We start from the raw sequence: 20789 nt of genomic DNA, 5'->3' as shown, positions 1-20789 counted from the left end.
GGCCCCATTTTCCAAGCATATGTTAAATTGAACCAGGTTTATTTCAACATGCACCAAGGTTACTTACTTTTCCAGTTCTGCCCCTTACCGGGGTATAATCTTGGACAGATTAATTGACTTCTTACCTTAGTTTACTGACCTATAAACTGGGAATAATAATAAGACCTATATTATGTGGTATTGTTAGAAATAAGTGAGAAAAATATTATATACCTGGAATGGGATAAGCATTCAATACTTGTTTTAATATTGTTATGATTGTGGTTGTTCCTGTGGTTATATCACTGAGTATTAGAATCAGTTAATCAGCTACCATGTTTTAAATGAATGCTCTATGTAAATTATTGAGCTAGAGCTGTAGATGGGGAAAGACTTTTTAAAAAAAAAAAAAAAAAGACCTTATCTCTGTTATCTGGAAGTTACTATCTAGAGTACATACAACAGAAGCAACTTTGGAGATTTTCTGGTCCAGCGTTTCCGGTGATGTGCTCAGTTCCTACCTGCTGTTCAGAGCCAATTCTTTTTTTTTTTTTTTTTTTTTAATTTTTTTTTTTTTATTTATTTATTTATGGCTGTGTTGGGTCTTCGTTTCTGTGCGAGGGCTTTCTCTAGTTGCGGCGAGCGGGGGCCACTCTTCATCGCGGTGCGCGGGCCTCTCACCATCGCGGCCTCTCTTGTTGCGGAGCACAGGCTCCAGACGCGCAGGCTCAGTACTTGTGGCTCACGGGCCTAGTTGCTCCGCGGCATGTGGGATCCTCCCAGACCAGGGCTCGAACCCGTGTCCCCTGCATTGGCAGGCAGATTCTCAACCACTGCGCCACCAGGGAAGCCCCAGAGCCAATTCTCTGCAACTCTTTTCATGTCCAGATTTAGTGATGTCCTGTTGGTAGCTTAAAATTGACCAGAGTCAAAGTATCTGCACCATGGAAACTGGCAAACTCTGCCAAACAAGGCTGTTGCTTCTCCTTCTTCCCCTTCCTCCTCTCCTCCTCCTCCTCCTTCTTTTTGACAGCCTTTTTCCTAGCATATCACTGAGTGTTTTCCAAGCATGGGATATATACCACACGTTACCTAAGAGAATGTTAGATGCGGCCACAACTCAGTATTAAATAGCACCAATCAAATTGTGAGAGGGTTATTTTTAAATTTTATTTTCTTCCTTATCCTTCTGTCAAGGAGAAAGTTTCCTTCGAGGGCTTACCTTCCTCTCACACTTCTCTAAAATTTCAAATCTTCATGTCTAATGAAGAGGAAGAGGGAGAGTGGGCAGGCCTCAGGCTCCACACCCTCCGCAGGCAACCCTGCCTACCTAGGAAGTAATAACGTCGTTGTATTGGTTTGGCCAAAAAGTTCGCTCGGGTTTTTCCATACTGTCAACCTAATATTTAAGTTGTATTTATTTTTATGCTTCTCTTATTGAGAGTGATATTGAGTTTCCATGTATGGTAGTGACACCAAGTTTCTTTTTATAATTAAGTATTTTTAAAAGAGAGCCAATTTAAAGGAAAATATGAAGTAAATAAGTAAATAGAGTACAGATGGCACATGGGCAATAGCCCAAATCAGGAAGGTGGTATTGATGCCAGAAGTTTGGGAAGTTGTGATACATTCTAGCCACCCCATTTTGCAGCTGTATAAACTGAGGCCAGGGAAGGAAAATGACTTGAACCACTCGTTTCGTCACAGAACCCAGACCTCCTATCCAATCCATGTGTTTGTTTTTCCCACTCTTTACCTGAGCTGAGCAGGGTAGGGGGGGAGAAGAAGAAAAAAAAAAAACCTCTCCACTCTGTAGCACATCTAGGCTGGCTACAAGAGACAAGTTGTCACTGGCAACGGTGATGTAAACAATCTATATCCTTGAGTTCAGTCTGAGGCAGCTGTGGGGAGAAGAGGAGGGCAGCAGGGCTGACAGGTGGTCCCTTCGTGCATAAACATTAATGTTCAGTAATGACGGTACAAGCCTCATTGGCTTCGCACCCGGGCCATGCGGAAGCAGGGGCACGAGTAAGACATGGTCCTTGGTCTCTTCCAGCTTGCGTTCGATTGGGCTTCTTAGTGTTGAGAGACGTTTATAAGGCAAAACAAAACCTAAAAATGCCAGAGGTGGGCAAAGCACCTGCTCCCCCACTCCACTTATAATCAAATAAAAATAAGCCTTCATGCCTGCTTCGAGATTTTACAAAATTAAAACTTTCCAATTTGCCCTCCCGAGTTTCTCCTAAAATGAGAGGATGCCGTGTAAATAGGCAATGGAAGAGCAGCTCAGCATCCTTCAGAGGATACAAACCCCGGAGTCCAACAGACCCACATTCACGTATCAACTTCACGGTGCTGCCAGCTTTTATCTTGCAGGAAGTCACTAAACCTCTCTGAGCCTCAGTCTCCTCATCTGTAAATGGTGATAATCATCATGCCCCCCTCTGTGAGGGATAATGACTAATAAATCACTTAGCCTCGTGCCAGCCAAATAATAAGCATGCAACCATTGTTAAATCTGAGCAGCATTAAAAGGGTAGGTTTGGAGGGGCCCTTGAGCCTTGCAGAAATCCTCTCTGGGAATGAAGTGTTGGGAGAGAAATGAGGGAGAGTGGAAAGAAAAACAGGTCTACTTCAATCAGGCATCTGTTCGGAAGCCCCAGGGGGGGAGAAGAGAGATGAGAACATACACTTCCTGGACCCAGTCTCGGAGCACAGTACCCTGAGCAACGGGAGACGAGAACAATTCTCCTTGTTAATGAGGCTGCGGCTCCTAATCAGCGCGTGGAACAGAACGCTTTTGCTTAATAGAGATCATTTCCCTGCCTCTTGCCCAACTCCCCAGCAGTGCCAGCAGCTCTTTGTTTAATGAAAGGTGGGGACTTTGAGTAGTGTGGTGGGATGGGCTAGAGGAGGTATTATTACCCTCATTACTATGATAATAGTTTAATCACAATCAATATTTATGAACATGCACAGAAGCCGTGCAATCAACCAGCAGCCCTGCAACTCATGTTCTTGCCTAAGGATGCTTTCCAGGAAAGCCTGGGCTCTCTCCCACCTTTCCCCAGCTCCTCTGAAGCTCTGCAGTGGTCCTCAGAGGTCATTTCAGAATATCAACGATGGTTACATCAGTCATTACGTATGAGGTCTTGTGGTAATCGGTGAATAAAATCATAATGTAACTCTTTTTTGCTTTTCAAAGTACATCCATAAGCTATTGTCTGGATTTTATCTTCAGACTTTGGTAAATTATCTTGTGAAAAAGGTAGGGCAGGGTAGGAGAAGGCATAATGCCGTAGTGAATCTTTTGAAGTCAGATCCATTCGGGTTCAAATCCTAGCTCTACCCCTTCTTAGCTGTGTTCCCTGGGGGAAGAAACTTAACCTCTCTGAGACACAGTTCCTTCATTTGTAAAATGAGGAGACAAGTTCTTAAAAGAATTGAATAAGTTAGTGTAAATCAGGCATTTAGTCATTGGTAAATGCATCCATATTTTTATATATGACTATATATCAGGTATTAATTATTTCTATGTTGTCTATGAGAAAACTAAACAATTGCTGTTCCAAAGTTCATATAGTCAATCATTGAAGGAACAGTAGTGAGAGTCCAGACTTAGAACCCAATATTCTCTTTCTATTATCTGAAAAAAAAAATATTAACCCTGGTTCCATTTATAGGCAATTTAGAGAACTTTTATTTTAAAACATTTTGATGCTTAACTCTTTCAAATATGAATCACATTTTGAAAGCCAGAGATTATCTTTCTGAGCAATGACCATCTGATCACCCACCCATAAAAAATTTTTGGTATCACAGTTCCTACATCTGTAAAAACAGTATTTATAAAATCTGGCCCTCCTAAAAAGGAAAGCAAGGGAAGATGGCCTCACAGTGAATGTGCATCTATGCAGCATGTACACGGTGCTGACACGGGCACAGCATTTCACAGGTGGCCAGAAACACCCTTGATCTTCAGCAAGCATCGAAAACATTTCAGCCTCTCTGGTGGCAGAGCTCTGGGAATCCATCACACTGTCTGTGACTCCAGATCTACTTCAAGGGTTGTGTTTTTCTCCAGTGCTCAGAAATTGTTGGAAAGGGCTTTCACTGTAATTGTTACTTGGCCCCAAGCAAGAGCCACCGAGGTTTGCTCAACTGCTCACCCGCACACACAGTCCCAGTACATCCACCCACTGGCACATTCTGTCTCCCCCAAGCCATCAGGACCTTGGTTGGCACTTAACAAATTTATTCCTCTTCCCAAGATGCACTTAAAGCATCCAGATTATGTATTGGGGAGGGGGAGGTAGTTTGCTACATTTTGCTTCTCAGAATCATGATTTCCGTCAAGCAAAAACCTTGAAGAAGTTACCCTGGAAAAGATACATTCTTCCCGCAAATGCTAGAATGCTGAAAATTCTATCACTTGTTTTGTTCTTTTTGCAATAACTTTTTATGAAAGAAATATACATACGTGGTTAAAATGTGAAATAGTACAGAAACACAATAATTATTTTTTAAAAAGCAACAGTTCTCTGTCCCATCCCTTTCCATCCTCAGTCCCTTACCCCAGAAGGGACCCTTGCAAACAAGTTTGCTTTTATCTTCCTAGCTCTAAGTACTGTTCTTATACTGCAGTTTCTTGGTTTATCGATCATAGAGATGATTTACCTCCCTGCTGTAGTACAATAGATACTCACTTTGCCCTCTCCACTTTCCACCCCCCATCCTGTTACAGTTACATCAGTATTACCAGTCACTTTACATAGAACCCATCCACCTTTAGTTCTTGTTTCATCCACAAGACGAGGCTCTTGACACCCATGTCCTTTTCCTTCCCCTGCTGCTTCTTCCAGATGATCTCTTGTTCTAACATGGGAACTGAATGACACACCTCTTCATTCTTATCACTGAAAAATGTAATAACCTATATTTACGAATGTGTCTTGAATCTAGACCAGCACTGTCCAATAGAACTTTCTCTAGTGATGGAAATTTTCTATATCTGAACTGTCTAATACGGTAGCCACCAGCCACCTGTACTTGAAATGTGACTAGTTCAACTAAAAAGTTGGATTTTTAATCGCATTTTGTTTTCATTTATTTAAATATAAATAGTCACTTGTAGCTGTCCGATAGTGCCAGACCAAGCTTAATATACAAGCCTAACTACCTAAAGCAACTTGATTTTCCAGCAGAAATGATACTAATAGCTGACACATAGTTCTTACTTACTATGCCCCAGGAACTATTCTATGCCCATTTTATAGATGAGGAAAGTAAGGCATGGAAAAGTGAAGTAAATTGTCTAGTAAGTGTTGGATCTAGAATTTGGCCCTACACCATCCAGCCCCAGAGTCTGTGCTCTCAGCCATTTCCCTGCACTGCCTCTAATCCCCATTAGAAATGACCGCGTCCTTTTTCGGGTATTTCCATTCTGCTGATTAATGATGGGCTCGTGCTTCTCCCATGTTACTGGCCTGAGCGATGCTTATCATTGGGGCTATGTCCATTTAGACAGAACCCTGCCCATTCCATTTGTGCCACAAAAAAAAAGAGAGCATGAAAACTGGAGGCTGAGGAAAAATATGGGCAAACGTAGGCACTCAGGGCAAATTAGTTGATTTTGCCAGTAGAGTAGAAAGGCTGTTCCTTTGGAGTGCAATTCCAACAGTAGTAATAGCAGCTAGCACGTACTGAGGACTTGCCATGTCCTTTATTCTGCCCCTGTATGTGTATCATCTTCATTAATCCTCACAACAGCACAGAGAGGTACAGATGATGAGGCTGCATCTCGAAGGTACTGGGAATATTAAAGGAGGTGGTTCATAAGAAACAGTGAAAACAGTGCCTGGCACAGGGTAAATAAGCAACACATGCTGCCTATTGTAATCCTGATATTTCATCGCCAAGTCTACCCACTGGTGCCTGCTACATTGTCTGGTACCTGTGTGAACGGTCTCTATCTCTATTGTTTTTTCCCTTTCCCTGATACTATCATTTTTCCTGGAGCCTCCTTTCCAGAGCTCTTATTAATACTAAGATATTAATAGCCTTTTGTTTTACTGTGAGAGTATTTATAAACTTTTCAAGGTGTGGGAAGTGTTTCCTATTCCACATCCTTCCTAGCACCTGCCTTATATACCATCTAAGAGTCGTATTTCTGGAAGGAATCAGGGGAAAACATTTAGCTCTGTGCCCTGTTATAATAGGTAAGGACAGGAGGCCAACAGGTTAGACAAGTAGTCAGTCAACTAGTTAATGGTCGTATTAAGACGAGAAATTTACATTTTATGATTCTTCCCCTACCCCCCACCCCAATGGCTCCTCCTCTAGTCCAGAGGTCAGAAAATTTCTTCTGGAAAGAGGCAGATAGTCAATATTTTTCACTTTACAAGCCACATAGTCTCTGTCACAGAGACTCAGCCTCCTCCCTTGTAGCGTGAAAGCAGCTGTCAACAAGATGTAAATGAATAGGCATGGCTGTGTTCCAATAAAACTTTATTGATGGACACGGAAATGTCAATTTCCTGTAATGTTCACATGTCAGGAAATATGATTCTTCTTTTGATTTTCCTTCATTTAAAAATGTGAAAACCATTCTTAGCTCATGAGCCACACAAAAACAGGCAGCAGGCTAGATTTGACCCACAGGCCAGAGTTTGCCAACCCTTTTTTTTAGTCTATAAACTATAGATGGGAACACACTTGGTACAGTGAACTCGCAGCTAACGACAAGTGACTGAAACACTAGTAACAATATTAGGTAATACTTCTTGAGCTCTCACTATATACCAGGCATTGCACTGAGCACTTAACATGATGTCAACCTGTTCAGCTTCACACGAACCTCCTAAAGAAGATATTGTTGTTACCCTCATTTTGCAGATGAGATTATAGAAACTGTGGGAGGTTAAAATTTTTTTTCTTAAGTTCATTTAACTAGTAAGTGATGGAGCATAATTCTAGCAAAGCTCTGTCTGACCCAAAGTCCCTATACGTCCCACAAGTCGGCTCCCCTTCTCCCAGATCCCAGGTGATTATTAGGTAAGAAATAGCTTTAGAATGACACATCATTTTCACATTATCAGCAACTTGATGTCCTGAAAGGACTCTGCACTTAATAACCAGGCCTGGGCTTGGACACCAATGCCACCACTTACTGGTTTACCTCTGGAGAGTTGCTTAACCTCTCTGAATCTCAATGTCGTCTTCTGTGAAGCAGGCTGGTGAAATGAGCCTTCTAATGTTCTACAGGAATGATTAATTGAGTTAGTTATACATGAGGTGTCTAGCTCAGTGCCCCATACATACATGCTCAATAAATATCATTGAGAATCAGGTGAAGATCAGCTGGTCTCCTTTTATAGCCAGGAGACCCAGGAATGCCCAAATCCTGTCTTAGACCATCAGTCACCTCCCCACAGCATCCTCCAGGAAAATACGTGCAATGGATAAAATTGGGGAAGTAGGAGACCAAGTGACACCTTCTTGAATATCTTGGTTATCTATTGCTGCATAACACACTGTGGCAAAGTTAGTGGCTTAAAACGATCTGTTTATTCTGTGTACGATTTTGTGGGTCAGAAATCTGGGAAGAGCTTGGCTAGGGGATTCTTTGGTTCCATGTTGCACTGACAGGGGTCACTTGCTTGGCTGGGCTGGGGCTGAATGTCTGATAGCTTGGTGTGTCTCCATGTGCCTATTTCTCCCCCATATGGGGTCGCATCCAGCTGAGCTTCTCCACGTGCCTTGAGCTTCTGATGGCACGGCAGTCTCGGCACAGCTGCACTTAGTGGCAGCTGGCTTTCAAGGGTGAAGAAGCAAAGCTGCTGGCCCTCTCCAAGATTAGGCTCAGGACTGATATGGCGTCACCTCCATCATATTCTCTTAGTCACGGCAGTCACGGGCCAGCCCAGGCTCAAGGGGGATGGAGGAATAATAGACCCCACTTCTCAATGGGTGTGGCATGCCCACACAGGGAGCAAAATAACCGATGGCGAGCATCTTTGGCAACAAGCTACCGCATTGTGTGGTGGGCTTTGGGTCCATATTACAAAGCAGAGAACTCTGTGGAGCCCTGCTGGTCTCCAGGGATCTCTTTGTTAGGAGCTGAGGCCTGAGGAGCCAAGGACAAATAGAATAGAGAGAGAGTCCAGACCACAACCTGGTACCGGGCCAGCAAAGAAGAGAGGAAGTAAGACGGCCAGGCCTCTTATGGCAGGATTAGTCACAGACATCATGAAGCTTTCTAACCATGAAACAGAACCACATACCTCAGTGTGCAGATATTTAAGGTTTAACAACCCCACCCACTAGGAAACATAGCTCAACCTGTGCGCTGGAACCTGAACTATCAAATCAGCCCCTTTGGATGTGAAAGGAAAAGAGAATGTAAAAATAATAGGCAACATTTATTGAACACGTACTATGTGCCAGGCCCTGTGCAAAGGTTTTCACATACAGTAACTCATTTGATGCTTTGCATGGACTAAATGAATTTAATACAAGTCAAATGCTTAGAATAGTGTCCTGCACATGTTAAACCCTTAAGAAATCTCTTTTTTCTATTAATAATCTGTACAACCACCCCATGAGGAGGAAATATTGTCATTATCTCTATTTTCCAAGAAGGAAACTCATGCTTAGAGAAGTTAATTACCTGGCCCACAACTGGTGGCTGATCAAACCAGATGCCAGCCCAGGTATCTGACTCCTGGCCTCGAGCTCTTACCTCTATGCTGTACTTATACCGTAGGGACACAAGAGACCCTTTAAGCTCATCTCACAGAAGCAACGAAAGCCATTTCCTTTTGAATTGATAGTGCCTGGTCTCGCTTTTCTTAAGTGATTCTTTAAAAGTGTTAGAGCTTGAATAACAGCTTCAAGAAAGCACTAGAAACCTTTGTCCTGGGTACAGAGTAAAGAGTACCATGCTCAGAAGTTCATTCTGTCAACACATTTTTTTAAATTTTTAATTTTATATTGGAGTATAGCTGATTTACAATGCTGTGTTAGTTTCAGGTGTACAGCAAAGTGATTTAGTTATACATATGCATATATCTATTCTTTTTCAGATTCTTTTCCCATATAGGCCATAACAGAGTGTTGAGTAGAGTTCCCTGTACTCTGCAGCAGGTCCTTGTTGATCCTCTCTTTTATATATGGTAGTCAACACATTTTTATTGAGCCCCTACTATATACCAGGCAGTGGAGATAGTGAGGAGAGAAAGAGAAGTTCTTATTCCTCATAGAGCCTACATTCTAGACATAAGGCTGGTGATAGATGATAAAATTCAACTAATAAAATAAAATCATTTTACTGATGATAATGGTACTAAGTAGCATGTTGACATACCAAACTGCCTCAACTCTCAAAAAAAAAAAGAAAGAAAGAAAAAATCCAGATCTCTAAGATCACCTGGGTTAGGGAAGTGGCGAAGGAAGCAAAATAGTATCATGATCCTTGCAGCAGAAATTTCACAAGCCAGACACTGAAGTAAGTGTTGCCGGTCCCTTGAAAGAGTGGTGTGCTCTGCAGTTTGTAGGCAAAGACAGAGAAATCAGCTCCAAGTTCTTGTGAAGTCAAACAGGCAGGGGTGGAGTCAGCTTGTGCAGAGAATAAATTGTTTGCTTGGTTGGTTTTTGTCTTTTTTTTTAAGAGACCACAGGGAGAAAGGAGAGCTCAGGCAGTCACTAATGCAGTGGTATCTGTTCAGACTTCTTTTTTCTTCCATCTTTGCGTCTTACCCACCAGATTTCTGTTTGCAAAAAGGGCCTAATCCACTTTTTTTTTCCTGTCCGTGCATTGATTTAATAGTAACAAACCCTGAGGTCCTCGTGGTCTGCACCTGGGTTGCTTTTTCCCCTAATGAAGCAAGAGAAGTGGTTTAAGCCCCCGCCGCGCTCCCTATCAAAGCTACACAGTGATTAACTCAGGTCCCCTTATTAGGACCAGGCAGAAGAAAATCCCTTAGTCATCAGCATTGTGAAAATCCTGGAATGGTGAGTGTTCAATGAAAAGATTACCTTTGGGCACCTGAAAAATAATGGAGGAGCTCAATAGAGTAACCATTAAGGCTGTCTACATACGCTAAGTCAGGTGGAGGGTCGAGGTAATTAGCTGGGACATTCAAAGCCAGAGAAACTGTGTTGGACCTTCTGCCCTGACTGAATCGGTGCAGATAATTATTCAAATCTCTCAGACATTTTTCCTGGAGAAGCCATTTTAGGTTGTGTCTACACACACAAAGAAACAAGACTTAAATATGACTGGTTTCATAGGGTTTTTTTTTAACTGAATAATAGGCAGCTTAAGGGATTGGAGGTTCAAAGCTATAACTTATTAGCTGTGTGACTTTAAGCCAAATTGCTTCCTTTCTGTTAGCCTCAGTTTTGTCAACTGTAAAATGGGACTATTAATAGGACCTTTTTCCAGAGGCCGTTGTGAGGATTAAATATAACATATGCAATCTTCCTAACTCATCTCCTGGCAACTCGGAAGCACTCAAGAAATGTAACTTACAGTTATGAATTGTTGGATGGACATGACTTATTCTGGGTGTTTAGAGAGATTGTGCATTAAGACATCATCCAAGGAAGGGACTAGAAATCAAGGAGTGATTGCCTTTACCTACAATCCCTAATTCAGTGCCTTGGACCTAAGACTTGGTCTTTGCTGCAGGCCTATGAAAATGTGAACAGGTTGCTCACTGACAGCTGATCTTCCCACCTTCACCCTTGGTCTCCATCAGACTCTCAAAGTTTGTGTCTCTTTTTCGAACCTGCCTTCCCAGAACTGGCTCTGTCTGGTCGAGGGGTGGGGGTGGGATGTTCATGGATACTGCTAGAGAAGGGACATTCTTTGTCCCACCAGAGGGGATGGTGAGAAAGCAGGGAGACTCAGGAAGTGAAGTGTGGCTGAAGTTACAGTTCTTGTGTCTCCCGTGAGGGCAACTGAGTCCCTGCAGAAAAAGGATGCCAGACCAGGTGTCTGGGGCAGACGCCTCTCCCGCAGCCTTCTCTCCTATGCCCCGGGACATTTGGCTTTGTACCAGAGAGCAGTAGGGATGTGTGATTGAATATACAGAGCACCCTGGCTTGGGGAAATGCCCTCACTCATGCCTAGGCTTGGGCAGCCTGAGGAAGGGGGCAGAGGTCTTTGCTTCTGCCTCAATGTTCTGGAGAAAAGTCCAGTGCATAAGGTGTTCATGGAATTGGCAGGAAGTTTGCCAGACTGAAAAACAGCTCAGATACCTACTGGTAACCTGAGGAGATTCCAGCATCCTTTTCATGGCAAGAAATTGCCCGTGGGCTAGAGGTGAGCAGTGAAACTGTCCCCATGACCACCAGGATAAGGAGCAGATGCTTTATCTACACCAGTAAGCCAATATTGCTGGTTAGAAGAGGCACATTTAGTAGTTTTTACCATGTCCCCAGCTCTGTTCTGTACCCTTGGCTGGATTACCTCATTCAGTCCTCTCCATATTCCTTTGAGAAACATTATAATTGTCCCATTTGCAGAGGAGGCTCGGAAGTTAATTAACTTGGTCAAAGTCACCAAGCTAGAAAATGGCAAAGCCCGACTTCTAACCCTGCCCATCCTCAGCCCATCCTTTTAGCCACTTCACCAAGAAGATTTCTTTTAAAGTTAAAAAAGAAATGAAAATTACACACAAACACACACACTTTTGACCACCCTTGATGGGAAAAAATGCGTAATGACAAAATTTTATAACATAGGTTGTGCTTTTTAAGAAATTTGTATTTTATTCATCAAAACAACATGTATATGTAATGGGAAATAGTCTTGTGTAGATTACAAGGTCTGTTGTTTATTTGATCTAGACACAGTGTCTGGTGTGCGCTGGGACTTTCTGACCCTTGGCAATAATTCCAAACCCCTAGTGGGTTGGGAGGATTTGGTCCTTCCTCTCTACTTAGAGTATAGCTGGCCAAAAATATAGTCAGTACTCTGGATACTTCAAAGAAACATGATGCTTAAAAAGGTAGCACTGTTGACATTAGGCAGGAGAGGGTTCTAGGGACCAGAGTTCTGATCCTGGTTCTGTCAGTTTATTCACTCTGCTATATCCCAACATGTATACTGTAAAAAAAAAAAACAAAACAAAAATAGAACTGATGACAGCTTTCTACCTCTTAAGGAGATGAGCAACAGAGAACAGGAAGCAGCCTTAGAGGTCACCTCATAGGGAAAGTCTCACATTGGAGCAGCATCCTACATACCTCCTGCTTGAGCCCCTCTAGCAAGGCGTTCTTTTTTTTTTTTTTTTTAATTAATTAATTTATTTTTGGCTGTGTTGGGTCCTCGCTGCTGGGCGCAGGCCCTCTCTAGTTGAGGCGAGCGGGGGCCACTCTTCATTGCGGTGAGTGGGCCTCTCATTGCGGTGGCTTCCCTTGTTGTGAGCACGGGCTCCAGGTGCGCGGGCCTCAGCAGTTGTGGCACGTGGGCTCAGCAGTTGTGGCTCGCAGGCTCCAGAGTGCAGGCCCGGCAGTTGTGGCACACGGGCTCAGTTGCTCCACGGCATGTGGGATCTTCCCGGACCAGGGCTCGAACCCGTGTCCCCTGCATTGACAGGCGGACTCTCAACCACTGCACCACCAGGGAAGCCCCAGCAAGGAGTTCTTGATCACCAGAGATAGCCAGTGCCTGGCTGGACTGAGATAGCTGTTCGCACCTTCTTCTGGGGTCCCATCATGTTACTCATTCATCCTGATTCTATGCTCTAGAACCACCATGACCAAGTTCAACCCTTCAACATTGAAGGTCCTTGATTAACTACGTGAAAGTTTTCATTTCGTTTGCCGTTAGCCCTTCCTTTTCCAGGCAAGATGCCTTCTCCTTTACTTTTCTTGTAGAAGACACTTCCAGACTGCCCTGTATCCTCAACATCTTTCTTCAAGTTCAATGGCCAGAACCAAAAAATGATACAATCCTAATAGGACCACAGTTTACTCTGAGCTGTGCTTTCCTGTTATTATGGGATGGGAGAAAGATCAATAAGGCTAAGTGCAAGTCAGCAGTTACCAGATTTAAAAAAAGACCAACAAACTGAAGGCTAGTGCATGTAGGAGAGGGGATGGTTTTCATCATGACATAGAGCTTGCCTTATCTTCCCAAACTGCTTTGAAAGGAATAGACTTTGGCTGGTGTCATTTTCTGGGTTGAAACTGCATGTTGGTGGTAAGAGTGGGTGTGTTTAAAGGTTGATCATTTCAGCTGTAGCAAAACTCCTACCAACTGCCAAGCACTAAGTCTACAGAGGGAAGGAGGCAATTTGTAGCTGAGAAGAATTGTTTTGTCAGCACCTGCCCTGACCACTGTTGCTTAAATTCCTCATACTTTCTACCACTGGTGAAAAGATCAGGAGTTCAAAAGGAAAAAGTGGGGCTCAGGAGACCCTCATGTGAGTCCAGCCTTCTCTGTCTTCTGGCTCAGATCATGATGAAATGAATTCGTAAATTCTGTGGGTTTTAGTGTTCTCAATAGTGATTAGATAAACAATTAATAGCCACCCTTTTGCAGGGTGGCTTAGAGAAGAAACAGAACGTGAAAGTGCTTTGCAAAGTGAAAAACATCATACAAATGTTATATATTAATGTACATAGAGGAGATTTGAAAGGAAAGCCACCTTCTTGCTCAAACTAAATTCTAGAACAGGAATAAAGAGGAAAGATTTCGGGTTGAGAATCATTTAGTAAAATGTTATTTAGGCAAATTCTGGAAAGCTTTCCTCATACCCCGCTTAATGGCCCGGAGTGGTTTCCTTCACTCACCAAGCTTTGCAAGCATCCAGCTTTATATGCAACCCTGTTGGCCTTCAGACTAACTCAGGCAGTGGCTTCTCGATCTGGTCTGTTTATTCCTCAACCATCCTGAAGCCAGCACTGGTCACTAGCTTTTTCTCCTTCCTTCTACAAATTTTCCCTGAGTGCCCTTTCTAAGCCGGGTAACAAGTGAGTCACTGGGGAGACAGCTAGGGGCAAGACATGACATTCTGTGGGAGACAGACATGGCACCAAAATTACTGAATGGCGATTGCAATCAGTGCTGCAAAGGGAAAAAATGTAGGGTTCTGAGAGAATCTGTAACAGGAGACTCTAGGAATCATCTTGGGTGCTGGCGATGATTCCAGGAGATAGAATGCATTGCCCTCTCAATAATTAACTAATTGATGTGTGTTCCGCCCTTTAAAGTTTATGAAACACTTTCCCGTACATTTTGTCACTTGATCAGGCTCTCAGCCCTACAAAGTACACAGTGGTATCACCTTGTTCTAGAAATCGAGAAACCCAGGCAAAGAGACTCGAAGTGATGATCCCAAGGTCAACTAGTTCTATCACTTACAGAACTTTTGACTCTAAATCCTGGACTCTTTCCACCCCACCCATTGGCTCACTGACTTCTTTCTTGAGATTTGACATTTTGAAAAGTGGCTTTGAGAAAATAGCAACAGGGAAAAACACTCCCCTGGATACTTTCCTGGGAGACATGGGGGTAGAGGTAGTGACTCCCAATATTGGTCTCAGCCAGGTGGCAAGAGGCAGCCCACCTGAGATGTGAAAAGACATCCTCAGTGCTTGGTGTGCATCGCAGTCTTGGTACTTGCCAACAAAACTGAAAACGCTCCTCTGATCCCAAATGTAGCCCCTTGGTCTTACCTGTGCTAAGTGGAACGTGTGTGACCCGAGTCAAAATGAAACGCACAGAATATCAGACATCCTCCTCAGGTTTTATTCCTCAAACCCAGCTGTTCATTGACTTCTCACAGGACCCAGAGCCCCGCCAGATCTGCTTGTGAATCGATCCTCTCAGCCCCCATTTATTCTGTGCTTTCTGTGTCCCAGGACTCTGTGTGTGTATTCACCCTTGTATCGACCCGCTGCAACAGTTACCTAATGGTATCTGCATTTTGCAGATGAGGTAACTGAGGCTCAGAGAGATGAAGTCACTTGCGCAAGGTCACACAGCTTGTAAGTCGTAGATCTTGGATTTGAACCCAGATCTGACTCCAAATTCCATGCTCTCAAACACTGTACGTACTCCACCACACTCCCTCCACCAGAACTGAAAATAAATGTCATACCCTCTTCCTGCACTTTCCTTCTGGGGTTTTTAGTATTTAAAACCAGGAGACATAACAACAGCCTTGGGACAGTTTTGAAAGGCTCTGGTACCCTCCCAACCCCCACCCACAGACACCCATCTCCCTCTGGGTTAAGGGTGCCCACCCGCTACATCCCCTTCTCTTGAAGAGAGTTACTGGAAATCTTTGAGAACTCAAAGATTCAATTAGGACAAACGTGTAGCCAGATTATACAAAGACCCCGAGGTACAAGAAGTGACAGTGGACTTAACTGCTTTTCTAGACTGGTGAGCCCTCCACTCAATGGTCTGGGTTTAGCTACAGTCATTTTTCTCCCTTTTAAAGGGAGGGAGGAAAATGCAGATCTCCCATACCAGCTACAGAATCTCAGTAAAAATTTTGCTGTCTTTTTCTCTTTCCTTCTCCCTCCCTCCCTCTTTCTCCTCTCCCTCTCTCTCTTTCTCTCCAAAGCAGTGGGTCTGGCTTACAGGGTAAAAAAATTAGCAAACAGATTTTATTTTTTTAGTACCTTTCTGTGTTTCCTGGTCAGCTCCGTCTGCCAGCATATTGTTTTAACTCTGATGGTGATACAGCATTGAGCTGTGAACAATTAAACATAAACACCACCCTCACTTCCATCCTCTTCTTTCCTCCTTAGGTGAAGGCAGCTTCCAAATATGTGGATGTACCTGTGAGTATTTGAAAAATGTTTTTGTGGGGTGTTTTGGCTTTCGTGAGAATTTCGATGGTGCCCTTGTCATTAGTTGCCACTAAACTGTATAGTCCTGACTAGAATCACCAGAAGAAAGGAAGCCAGGAATATTTCACAGTAAAATTGTTTTGAGATGAGAAGAGGGTAGGAAACTGTAGTTTCCTTCAACAGGAAAAAGAGATCCTATTTTGAGGGTAAACGTAGTTCACTTTCATTTCCATTTTCATTGGTTTCTCTGGTATATTTCATTCTGTTATCATCCAGCTCCCTTCCCCTCCTGCGTGCACACCTTGGGAGCAGGGCCTTAGCTAGAAATTTGCACAAGGATGCCAGTATTTTTTTTTAAACAAATAAATTCGGAATTTGTTCATTTTGGGGTCAATTCTGCAATTGTTTTAAGGGAACCTTACAAAACTGCTTATAATTAGTGCAGACCTCGTTAATGAAGAGCACTCTCCAAGTTCACAGATAAAGCACTCAAAGTTGCCCAGAATTTACATTTAAATTGAGGTTAAGTTCTACACATGAATGCCAGAGTGTGGGATTACCTGTGATAAATCAGGATACATTTATGGACAGACTTTGCCCTGCCTATTAGCAAAATAGAATTGGAGAGATTTAAATATATTCCAATGAAGGAGAAAAGAAAATGATTCTGTTTCTCCATTTCTAACAAAAGAGGTGTGAGTCTATTATAAAATATTAAATTTAGAGAGCTTATCTCAACAGCCACCAACGGTCTTGTACTGAGGGTTTCTCATTCTGAACGTGATTAAGTACCCTCCTTGTTCAAATACTTATTTGTTAAAATTTGTTTTTTTTCTAAAAGGATTTATATTAACATTTAAATTCATTTCCCCAGGAAGCTAAGTGTGTAATGGTTTATTGGCTTATTCCTCAAAGGATGGCAAAATGGAAAATTGGAGTGAGTTTAGCATTAGCATATATTTTGTTTGTTTAATGAAAGAATGTACAATCAATAATTATGCTTTGAATTTATATAATACTTCTCATTGGGGGACCTCCGACTCCTTCATGTAGATAGTCCTTATAATAGAGAAGAGAAAAAGGTCACATACCTGGAGCAAGGAGAGAAGTTAAGTAATTTATTTTCCCAAGCCCCAAAGTAGAAACTTTCAGTTCACAGGGAGCAAACTACTCAAATTCTCTGAGCTGGTTCTCCATCCTTAAAATAAAGAGAATAATAGCCACATCACAGACTTGCTGTGCGGATGAAATGGCCCATGTATGGAATGCTCAGCTCTATACCTGGCACTCACTAGATATTTCAGCAGCAGGAGCAAGGCCCTTGGGTTGAGGGAGGGGCGAGCTAGTGCTTTGCTCTATTGCACGGGGTCGGGGGGTGGCGGTGAATTTGCTGACATCCACCCTGGCCTGCACTGGGCTTCAACAGTAATAGAAATGGAAATTCTAGTCCTCAACCCGAAGATCTGGTAGCTGAAGTCTGTTTTCTGTTATACCTCAAAGCAGAGAGGAGATCTCACCAGTGAGATATAAACAGGCGACGGGTAGGCAAAACCCAAATACTTGGGGGAAAAAAATGATCTGGCTGAAATTATTGAGGAGGTCAGATTATTTGGAGTAGGTCAAAAAGTCACGTATTGGCAGTGTTCATTGGTTCAACCTACTTCCTGCCAGCCAGGCTCAAATTTATTGTAAAGATGAGGAAAAAATGGACTCTACGTCAATGTGAAAGGGAACAAAAATCAATGAGCCAAGTTTTGTCCCTCCAGGGAGGCAGAAGAAAATGATGCAGCATGTCCCAAAATGGGGTACATTTCCCACCGATGATATACAATACCGTAGAAACAGAAACTGCAACCAAGCCTTACAAAGCAGCCACTGTGTGCCAGGCGCTGTTCAAAGCACTTTACATTTAATCTTCACAACAATCCCACTTTAAGTTGAGGATACTGTGGCACAGAGAGGTTGACTTGCTCAGGATCCCACAGGTGGTAAGGAGCAGAGCTGAGACTTAAACCATGCTCTTAAACACCACCTCATTTGCAAGATGATTTCCTTTAGTGCACAGAGAAACATCTCTATTTGGATAACTGAGAAATTATTTTAGTGAGTATTAGAAAAAATACGATCGGCACATTAAATGTGCTCTTTCACCATGATTTCACCACTCAGTACAGCTTGGGACAAAGCTAAACTTTAAAATTAAGTTCGTTAAAGTATTTTTGTAACAGACAATATTATAATAAGTTTTAACAAATAAACAATTTTCTAGAAAATAATAGTACAAAATAGACAGGTACTATCTGTACATTGTTCACATAGAGTAAATAGTCATCATTTACGTCTCAGAACAACCCTATGAAGGGAGTAATATGATCTTCCTGTGTCACAGCTGAGGAAACTGAGGCGCAGGGAAGTTAAGTGGCTGTCAAGGTCACCTGTCGAGTAAATGGGAGCGTGAAGATTCACGTGCTCGCAGTCTGATATATAGAGCCTGCTAGCACTGGCTCCCAAAAGTCAATTGTGTGCGTTTCTTTCCAACTCTGCCTTCAGTGAGGGCACTTTGGTAGCTCAGACTCAGCCATGGAGGGAGTATTTACACCACGGAAACTGGCAAGCGCTACAGATCAAGGTTTGCTGTTTTGTTTCATTGTTTTTGTTTTGAAGAGTCAGTTGACCAGCTTCACCAGCGAATATCACCTATTAAATCAGTGGTCCCCAAACCAGAATGTGCAGAGGTGATACTTGGCAAGGGTTTTTTGGTTTGTTTTTGTGGGGTTTTTTTAATAGAGATTCCCAGCCCCTTGCCTCCAGAGATTCTGATTCAGTCGTTCTGGAGTGAAGCCTGGAAATCTCTTTCTAGAATAGCTCTCCACCTGATTCTGATAGATGGTGCAAGTTTGGGAACCAGTGATTCTCGACCTTGGTGTTGTATATTGGAAACATCTGGGGAGGTTTTACGAGGAGTAGCCTGAGGTTGCTTGCCAACGTAAAGCAGAATCTCAGGGTATGGGGTCTAGACATCAGTTTTGTTTGTTTTGTTTGGTTCTTGTTTTTTAGGCATCAGGTTTTTTCTTTAAAGCTTCCCATATCCTTCTCATTTGCAGCCAGGTTTAAGAACCATTGGATAAAATCATCTTTCAAGTTTCTTCTAGCTCTGAAGACTGAGTTGACCTCTGTTGCCCTGTGAGGGTTTTGGCACACGGTTTATTGGTTTAGTTCCTTGTGGGGACTAGTATTTAGTTACCTTAGAGGTTTGTCTCTTAATTATCTACACTAAGAGAGAGAAGCGCTGTTACCAGTTCATTCAAATCATTGCATAATCCCCAAAGCATATCTCTTTGTCTTAGATGGAGTATTCGACCCTTCAGTTCAGAGCAGATTTGCATTCCTAATTAGGGCTTGCTTAGGATGCCGAAAATTTGAATTTGTTTTCCTCAAGCTCAGCAATATCCTGGGAGGAGCAAGCTACAATTCAAATGTCCTGTTTCTTCCAAGCCACCAAGTGGCTTCTTCCCAAACTATGTCTTCCACACATGGATGGAGTTAACTATACAGACATTTATATAGTCGTTGTTTGTTTAATTATTTTCTAACATCTACATCCTATGCCATCAGTCCAAGCCGCACTTAAAATAAACAATGTAATTGTGAGATATTAAACACCGTCATCTAAAGTCTTTCCCATGGTGACTAGATAGCCATGTGGTATAAAGCTTCATTTACCTAATAGCATCAGTTGTTTAGTCAAAGAATATTTTCCATCTACAACTACAAGTTAGCTTTTTGGTTGGTGGACAGTTTTTATTTTAACCATTTTGGTTGAAAACCTGCTTAGAATGCATTGCACAGCCTTCCCTGCCTTTTTCAATAGGGAACTGACAGTACTTGAACATTTTCCCTATGATCAAGGATCACCATTGTGACTGTGTCTTTCCCCAGTGGCCCCGCTCCCCTGAGGACATCTCAAAGTATAGGGGCCTCTGCCCTTCATAGCCCCAGACCTCACAGGATGCTGAATATATGTGTCTGGTGCTGCATTTTGGCAGCCTTCTCCCTCAAGCACAGGGTATCTCGGAAAGTGATAGCTTTAATCAACACACCCGTTTCAAATAAGTCCCCTCATCCCCCTTCCTGGTCCCCCAGAGGATGGAAAACAGACTTGTTAGAACTGGACGTAAAGCTGGTTAAAATGGAAGACGGTTGTGAGTGGGGAACCAGAGGACTCTGAGAAAACACATCTCCATGCAAAGACCTTGTCATTTTTATTTTGACATTGGTTTCTCTGAAGCCTCTTTTTTCTTCTTGGTTCCAAAGTAGGTTCCAAAGGTAGGTAAGGTCATGAAGTGATAAATCTTGTCACTTACCCAAGTGACATTCTTTCTTGGGGGGAAAGAATCATAGTGGCTCATGTTTGTATAGCAATTTATGACCTTTGAGGCATTTTAACTTCCATTATTTTAGCTGATGATCACAACAATCCTTGAAGGTAAGTAGGGGAACTATTATTAATCCCATTTTACAGATGGTATAACCAAGGCCCAGAGAAATTGAAATGATTTTCACAAGCTCCAGTGTATGGGGGATCCAATAGAAATCCATGTAGTGTGACTGAGGAGTCTAAAAAAAGAGGTGGGACAGGGGCTTATTCATTCATGATTTTGTTCATTCTGCAAGTATTTACTGAGCACCTACTATGTGCCAGTCCTCATTTATATGCTGAGGACACAATAGAAAATAGAGCAAATAAAGTCCCTATATTCATGGAGCTTATGTGCTAGTGGGAGAAGACAACAAACAAATAAATATATAATACAGTGTCAGATATTGGTGAGTGCTATGAAGAGAAATAAAAGAGTCAAAAGATAGAGACTCACGGAGTTTAACTACCTGGGTGAGCTGAACCGCACTGATTTTTTTTTTCAAGGTTTTTAAAACATAAATGAAATGTCCCTTTGAGGACAGTAATTTAGTGAAAAGAGAAGGAGTGGTGAAAATAA

The 20789-nt window shown here is 42.5% G+C and overlaps 1 protein-coding gene across 24 annotated transcripts in view; it reads left to right on the top strand.

Moving 5' to 3' along the window:
• The window catches only part of CADPS (calcium dependent secretion activator), a 490529-nt gene that overhangs the window by 428534 nt on the left and 41206 nt on the right, over positions 1–20789 (top strand). For all 24 annotated transcript variants that reach the window (XM_082412095.1, XM_082412104.1, XM_082412101.1 and 21 more), the window contains one exon: positions 15751–15783. In XM_082412095.1, the coding sequence (XP_082268221.1) occupies positions 15751–15783 (33 nt within the window). The remainder of the gene's footprint in view (positions 1–15750; positions 15784–20789) is intronic.

This window comes from Balaenoptera physalus (assembly GCF_965194825.1).
Source record: "Balaenoptera physalus genome assembly, chromosome: 11".
NCBI classification, from domain to species: domain Eukaryota; kingdom Metazoa; phylum Chordata; class Mammalia; order Artiodactyla; family Balaenopteridae; genus Balaenoptera; species Balaenoptera physalus.
Note: the sequence above shows the minus strand (reverse complement) of the source record. Positions and strands in the feature narration are given on the sequence as shown.